General features: G+C 37.1%; 1 protein-coding gene and 1 pseudogene across 1 annotated transcript; both read left to right on the top strand.

Moving 5' to 3' along the window:
• Window positions 1-2410: 2410 nt before the first annotated feature.
• On the top strand, window positions 2411-2854 carry LOC149407006 (secreted RxLR effector protein 161 pseudogene; annotated as a pseudogene).
• A 3758-nt stretch (window positions 2855-6612) lies between these two features.
• Window positions 6613-7606, top strand: LOC149407007 (uncharacterized). Its single transcript, XM_089628368.1, has 2 exons — window positions 6613-7370; window positions 7478-7606. The coding sequence occupies exons 1-2, from the start codon at window positions 6695-6697 to the stop codon at window positions 7510-7512; spliced, it is 711 nt and encodes a 236-aa protein (XP_089484494.1). The 5' UTR covers window positions 6613-6694; the 3' UTR covers window positions 7513-7606.
• The last annotated feature ends 769 nt before the right edge of the window (window positions 7607-8375 follow it).

An 8375-nucleotide genomic window follows, 5' to 3' on the forward strand; every position in this document is an offset into this window, starting at 1 on the left:
GAGAGAGAGACTTTAGGAGAGAGATGTGAGGAGAGAGAGAGAAGTAGTGAGGAGAGAGACTTACCGGGGAGGCACACGGCGGATGAGCGTCGGCGGCACACGGCGGACGAGGCACACGGCGGAGGAGGGAGAAAGTAGAGAGAGATATGGAATTTTTAGGGTTTCTGAGCGAATGGGGAAGCTGGGTCGCGATCTGGTATTTAAAGACATTTACCGGCGATTTTATCGTCGCTAAATGATTTCAGATCGTCGCTAAATGAACTTACGTTAACCAGACATTTAGCGACGATTAAATCGTCGCTATTAGTAAATTTCACATATTTAGCGACGATTTTATTGTCGCTAAATCATTTCGTTTTAATTTAATGGGAGGGATTTTTCCCTCTTTAAAATTCGTCAAAATTCGAAAACATTTAGCGACGATTATTTCGTCGCTAATTGTATAGCGACGATAAAACACTATTTAGCGACGATAAAATCGTCGCTAAATGTTTTCGTCTTAATTAAATTGGAGGGATTTTTCCCTCTTTAAAATTCGAAATTAATTCAACATTTTTAGCGACGATATTTTCGTCGCTAAATGAATTCAGAAATAATTAGCGACGAATTTATCGTCGCTAATTATTTTCCCGCGAACTTAGCGACGACAAAAACGAATTAGCGACGATAAAGTCGTCGCTAATTATCTTTGCCGCCAAACTTTAATATTTTTCGCACCAAAGAATTAGCGACGATAATATCGTCGCTAAAAGGGTGATTAGCGACGATTTATTAGCGACGACTTAATCGTCGCTAATAGTTTCGTCGCTAAATGTGTTATTTCTTGTAGTGATAGTCTTGAAATCTTGATGGGTTGAATTTTCTAGGTTTCGTTCCAAAAAGAGCTTTTGGAAAATCATGATTGTGTGGTTGGCAAGGACCTTTTAGCATGTACCTTCTACGCACGTCAACTTGGACATTAGGATGATAATTCAAAATCGGAATCCTTAACCCCGAATCAGCAGCGAGCTCTTCTATGTTGACTTCCAAATCTCCACTTATCTTCTTTGCACTTTTAGCTTATTCTTCTATTAATGTCGTTGTTGAGTCTACTTTTCTTTTGAAATATCTCTCCATATCTATACTCATAAAAAAAATCAACACCAAATGATTAGAGAAAAAAACGCTGCTGTTTGTATAAAAAAAAAAATGCAAACTCTCGTCTAACCTGGGATTTGAACTCAAGACCCTACATACATTTCCCTTAAGCCTTGACCATTTGAGCTGTGACAATTTTATGACATTATTGGTGTACCTATTATATTTATTACTATGCATTATTTAATTTTTTTAATAATTATAATTAAGCCTATTAATTTTTTTTGTCCCGAGCCAGTGGGGACCCGTGCACCCGCTGGTCCCCACGTAGCTCCACCCCTGGGTGCTATTATTTGTTTAGGTTTCACGTTTTAGTCAGTTTAAGTAATCAAAAGCATGCACATGCTGGTGGAATCTCTCTCTCTCTCTCTCTCTCTCTCTCTCTCTCTCTCTCTCTCTCTCTCTCTCTCTCTCCGTAGTGCAAGGATTTAAATGTCGCCGAAATTCTCCGATTTTCGCCGGCGATGTCATTATCGGCGGAAAAACGACCGACGAACTCATGAAAGTCGTTTTTCCATGTTATGACGTTCGATTTTCGTCGAAAACGACGGCAGGTTGACCGACTTGTTACTACGGTACCCACCAAGCATGCAGTTTTTAAACCAAAGATACCTAACATTTTAAAGTCATCATGGATTGTAAGTCAATTGTCCATGTTTAGCTTGTTACATTGACCGACTTGTTAACAAACCAGTTCAAAGTCAACGATACCTCTATAAACACTAAACTTCCAGCCATTAAATATGGGGTTTTCGTATGATAGCGTGGACAAAAACTACAACCCTCACGTTGGATAACTTCCATTCGTTTATGGGTCGTTAATTTAATATATAATAGGCGGTGTATATTCAATATATATAATTGTTCGGGGACAGGAGATATTAATTGAGATGAGAAGACAGTGCCTATGGAGAAACGCAGACCTTGATTTTTCAGTAATCCCTCGTCCATATCACTACAAGCACAAACTAAATCCAATTCAGATTCATTAAAGTTGGTACGTTTCAAGGCCATACACACAAGCAATGACAGTGAGCAATATTTCATATCTCTCTCTCTCTGTGTTGAGGAGAATACCACGTCAGCAGCATTGGATACTCAGCAAGTCAATGATGCTGAGTCAGCGCACCACTAGGCATAGTTAGTTAGACAGATAGATTGTAATTACATAGTATTTAATGAATTCAGATCTGATGTAACGAACTAACAAGAATCAATAACAAATCTTGATTCCCCAATCTCTCTCTCGTTCTGTGATACTTCAAAGAAGGTTATGAGATACCTTCAAGGAACAAAGGATTACATGCTTATGTTCAGACGGACCGATGAATTGGAAGTGGTTGACTACTCTGACGCTGACTACGCTGGTTGCATTGATTCAAGAAAATCCACTTCTGGATATATTTTTATGCTAGCTGGCGGAGCCGTGTCTTGGAGAAGCACAAAGCAGACATTGACTGCTACTTCCACTATGGAGGCTGAGTTCGTATCGTGTTTTGAAGCTACATCGCATGGTGTTTGGTTGAAGAGTTTCATATCTGGGCTTAGAGTTGTAGACTCTATTTCTAGGCCTATTAAGATGTACTGTGACAACTCGGCTGCTGTATTTATGGCTAAGAATAACAAAAGTGGAAGTCGAAGCAAGCATATCGACATCAAATATCTAGCCATAAGAGAACGTGTTAAAGATGATAAAGTGGTCATCCAACACATTTGACTAAAGGCATGCCACCAAAGAAATTTAAGGATCATGTGGAAAGCATGAGACTTGGTTCCATGATGTAATTTTTCATTGTACGCTACATTTCTATTTATGAAACTCGTATTCAGTTCGATATTTCTCATATGGTTTGTGCACATACATTTTTTATTGATTTGAGAAATATTTTCTTATGTTCGGACCTAGAATAAACATATGGTTTATTCATTATGTGTGATGGGGTATTATTGGAAAAATAATATATGTGATACATGGAAGATAATACTCATTCATAGAGGGCCTATCGCCATGATCCATATATTAATTTTCTTGTGACATATATTGGATTTTATAGACCAAGTGGGAGAATGTAAGTTTTTCATAACGCATATAGAGTATCAATACATTAATTAACGTATAATGGATATCTATTATATTAAGCAAGAGCGTTATGATAAATCTCGTTTTTATGGTCCATTAAATCTCATAATTTCAGCCACGAATTAATACCATAATGGCTCTCATTTCCGCTTTTCTTTGATGGAAGAAAATGGTTATAAATTGAGAGGTTGAGTTTTGGTCCCTAAGCCGATAATCTCATTCATAAAACACACACCATCTAGTTTCGAGATTACCACGGTTTAGAAGAGCAAAACGTCGTTCTGTGAAACGCCGGGGAGTCGTTCCGAGTCTCCGTTAAAGCTCCGACGATTTTCCGACAACAATGGCCGGAGGTAAACGCTTAATCCATTTCGCTTCCGCTTTAGGGTTCATGTTTCTAATCATATATGTTCGGATTAGAGACTATTGAATCTTACATTTGGTATCAGAGCTTTACATACCTTTGCCTTGTTGTTAATGGTGTTGTGGTTATTTTCTTTTCGGGGTTTTCATGTTACACGTTGTTTTGAAAAACTAATACGTCCAATCCTTTTAAAATTGTTTTAAAATCTTGAAAACCATGGAGAAATGATGGAGAAACCGTCGGGTTTTTTAAACGGGTTCGCGGGTCAAAATATGCTTTGATGGGTGAAGAAGACGATCTTAAACGACATGTCTTTTTAGTATTAATGAAGAAATGTCGTTTTTATAAGGATGTCGTCATACAGAATGCAATATACGGAAAGCTGATAAGCTATATTGGGTTTTTTGTGTATTTGTTTTTTAAAACCCACTTAGCCTTTTACACGTGCCGAAACTTTTGTATATATGGAATTGAGCGCACATGCAATATTATACTATTAAGCGTGTGTTAACTCTTATTGGGCCTGTTTATTCAATTCCTTGTAATATTTTATTTTAGGATAATTTACAAGAATCCCCCCTGAACTCTTACTCGAATAACGAAGTGCACCCTCAACTCGGATTTTCAACAAAAACTACCCTGAACTCTTGTTTTGTTAACGCGTTGCCCCTTCTGTTAATTTTTTTCCGTTAACATCCAATTTTTGAGCACGTTTTAGTCACATGTTACCTCAATTTAGGGTAGAATAGTATTTTTAGTATATTGAATTAATTTTTAATTTTTTTTTCTATATAAAATCTCTCTCTCTCTCTCTCCTCTTTCTTCTTGTCTTCTTCTTCTCTTCCCGCGAGCGATGCACATCTGCAACAAAAGGAAAAAAAATTGCTACCATGTTTAGATGTCAGACTTCACATTCAACGCTCAATCTTGGGGTTTTCGCTTCAGCTTCTTCTTCTTCACTGATTTCTCCGGCGAACCACATCACATTTTTCCGGAGCTGTTTCTTTTCTCTCTCTCTCTCTCTCTCTCTCTCTCTCTCTCTCTCTCTCTCGGTCATGATTCAATAACGAACGGCAAAAAAAAAAAAAACAGAATGCCGGTTTCAACTCGGTCTCAGATCAATGAAGAAGAGAGGCAAGAATTCCGAAACCCTCACCACGGGCTCAAGGAAAAGATGCGAGCTCTGACTCTCCTGTACGAGCAACAAAAGCGATCCTCTTTCTCTCTCATCAACAACAATGGAAGAGGAGAAGCAGAAGAAGAGACCGAGTCTCGCCGATTCTCGACTCACCTCGGCAAGAAACAAGAAGCGAACAACAATCGAGCCATCTCGATGGCGGCTCTGCCGAAACCGGCGAGAAATTACAGTCTCCGCAGCGAATCGGCGAGGTCTCCGATTTGCAGTCGAAATACAGAGACAACCGTGCAAGGTCGACCATGGTGTGCGAAAAGTGTAAGCCCCTCTCTCTCGCTCTCTCTAATTCACTTCCGCTTCCAAGTTCGCATCTTTGAGTTCCGTGATTTCGAATTGTATGTGATCCATGTGGTTTTGATTATATACGTTTTGTTCGACAGGTGAGAAAAAGCTTGGGAAGGTGATAGTTCCAGACAAGTGGAAAGAAGGAGCAAGTGACACAACAGACTCTGGTGGTCGCAAGATCAACGAGAACAAGCTTCTCTCCAAGAAGAAGAGGTTTTTAGCTATATCTTGTTTCAGTATATGGCATAAGAAACGAATTCGACGTCTTTCGAATTTCAATTTTAGGGTTTTTGGGTCTCAAGTATGGATAAATTGTTTGGGCGTGATTTAAGTTATGGAACTACTCAAATCGAACTTGGTCGATTTCATGTTTAGATGGGCTGGGATTTAGACTAATTGCTTGTATTAGTGGTACTGATTTCCTTAAGGTCTCGAGGTGATGGTGATGATTATTTATGGTAGCAATTTTTTTTCCTTTTGTTGCAGGTGTGTATCGGTCGCGGGAGGAGAAGAAGAAGACAAGAAGAAAGAGGAGAGAGAGAGAGAGAGAGATTTTATATAGAAAAAAAATTAAAAATTAATTCAATATACTAAAAATACTATTCTACCCTCAATTGAGGTAACACGTGACTAAAACGTGCGTATGTTATGGACGGTAACTGCTAAATTTTGACGGAAGGGGCAAAAGTCAACAAAAACCTGAGTTCAGGGTATTTTTTGTTGAAAATCCGAGTACAGAGTGCACTTTGTTAATCAAGCACGAGTTCAGGGGGTAATCTTGTAAATTATCCTTTATTTTATTTTGTTTTGTTTTCGGCCACTTTTGTTGACTTCACGTACATGAATTGTTTTGATGGTTCACGTCATTCATATGCAATACAGCAAAGTGCATATTTATAAATTTAATGTTTTATAGACATATCATATGGAAATTGAATAAAGTTATGCATATGATTAATTTTATTTGCATTATTTAGTATTGATATGCAAATATTCAGTTTTAAATCATATTGTATTGTTATGTCATTTATTCTGAAGTTATATACTGTATAATTTTATTATTATTTTTATATAACATTTAGCAATGACTAGCACAATATTATTTATTTAGTCTTTATTTTATTGTTTTTGATTGATATGGTCTTAATTAATTAAAGAATAGCCACAGCATCTTTAATTAATTTAGATTGTATATTTAGAATTAATATCACATAAAAACAATAATTGTGGTTAATCATATGCTATATTATGAAATCTACCCACGAGAATTTTATAATATTTGTATGATTAATTAGGATAAAATATCAAATTATATTTCCTAATTAACCCACAGGTATTAGGAAAAGGAACATAGTTTGACAGTTTTATCATAATCGTGTGAATCTAATTGAATTAGAACTTTAGCCCACAGGCAAATTTTATGTCTCTAGATTCATTGAGTAACACATGTTTTGCATTGGTAAATCATGATATAGTTATTTTCTTCAAAACATATTTTAATAAGCATGTTTAATTTCTGTATATTGCAGCTAGTCAAACAGTAGGTTACTCTGATGTTAAATGTGATGTTCCTGAACTCAAAGGGGACAATTTTAAGGTCTGGAAAGAGAGAGTTCTCCTTCAACTAGGATGGATGGATATTGACTATGCCATAAGGAAGCCTGAACCTCCCTCAATCACTGAGGAGAGTACCCCAGATCAGGTTGATCTTTATGAAAAGTGGGAGCGATCTAATCGCCTCTGCGTTATGTTCATAAAGACCAAAGTATCTGCTGGGATTAGGGGTTCAATTGAGCAATATGACAAAGTTCGTCTCTTAATGAAAGCAATAGACGATCAATTTGTCACTTCAGATAAGGCTTTGGCAAGTACTCTTATCATGCAGTTCTCATCCATGAAGCTCACTGGAGTAGGAGGTATGCGTGATTATATCATGCGCATGAGGGATATTGCGGCCCAATTAAAGATGTTGGAAGTTGAAATGTCTGAAACCTTTCTGGTTCACTTCATTCTGTGCATTCTGCCCCAGCAATATGGCCCATTTAAGATTTCTTATAACACACATAAAGATAAATGGTCAATTAATGAACTGATGACCATGTGTGTTCAAGAAGAACATAGGCTGGCTATGGAGGGTGAGAAAGTGAATCTGACTTTCTCTGAAAGGAAGAAGAAAGATCGTGCCAAAGACAAAGGCAAGATCCCCATCAAACTGGACATTAAGAAAGAGTCAAAGTGTTTCTTTTGCAAGAAGAAAGGACACATGAAGAAAGAATGCTCTAAGTTCAAAAATTGGCTTGACAAGAAAGGTATTAAACTTTCGTTTGTATGTTATGAATCAAATCTAACTGATGTTGGTCATAATACTTGGTGGATTGACTCTGGTTCATCAATCCATGTTTCAAATACCTTGCAGGGTATGCAAAACCTACGGAAGCCCGTGGGAAGTGAGCACTACATCCTTTCAAGAGGTAGGATGAGCTCGCATGTGGAGGCTGTCGGTTCTTGCGATTTGGTGTTAAGTAGTGGCTTTATTTTGCATTTAGAAAAGACCGTTTATGTTCCTAGTTTTTCAAGGAATTTAATTTCAGTTTCAAGACTTGTGCCTCTTGGTTTTGACTTTAACTTTTCGGATAATGGTTTTACATTATTAAATAAATCCGAAATTGTTGGTTATGGTACATTGTCTGGTGGTCTTTATTCAATTACATTGCAAAATGATGTTGCTAATAACTCTTTGAATGTTACTGCTAGGTTGAAGCGTTGTATTATGAATGAAAATTCTTCTCTATTGTGGCACCGGAGATTGGGACATATCTCCATTTTGAGAATTAAAAGGTTAGTGAATGAGGGAGTACTTAGTGCTCTTGATTTTACCGACTTTGAGACCTGTGTGGATTGCATTAAGGGAAAGCAAACCAACAAGTCTAAAAAAGGTGCAAAGAGAAGTACTGAATTGTTAGAAATCATACATACAGACATTTGTTGTCCTGACATGGATGCAAGTAGTCCAAAATACTTTATCACTTTCATAGATGATTTCTCGCGATATATGTATCTCTATTTACTTAGTTCTAAGGATGAAGCTTTAGACGCCTTTAAAGTTTTCAAGGCTGAAGTAGAGAAACAATGTGGTAAACAAATTAAGATTGTGAGATCAGATAGAGGTGGTGAGTATTTGTTGTCAATGGTGCCCACAAGAAGAGTTGTAATCCTTATATTGTACATTTGATGTAATATAGTCTTACGAAGACTCTTGCTTGTAATTGCTTATTCATTAATAAAAAGTTGAAACGTTCATTCAATCTTCCTTG

Source organism: Urtica dioica, chromosome 1 (genome assembly GCF_054948205.1).
Source record: "Urtica dioica subsp. dioica isolate 48M chromosome 1, U.dioica_male_clone48M_v1_H2, whole genome shotgun sequence".
Lineage (NCBI taxonomy): Eukaryota > Viridiplantae > Streptophyta > Magnoliopsida > Rosales > Urticaceae > Urtica > Urtica dioica.

Bases quoted from the DNA above. Each gene is read 5' to 3' on its own strand.
- LOC149407007 (XM_089628368.1), top strand. From the start codon at position 6,695: ATGGATATTGACTATGCCATAAGGAAGCCTGAACCTCCCTCAATCACT. The intron at 7,371-7,477 runs GTATTAAACTTT...AATACCTTGCAG, and splicing joins AAATTGGCTTGACAAGAAAG to GGTATGCAAAACCTACGGAA.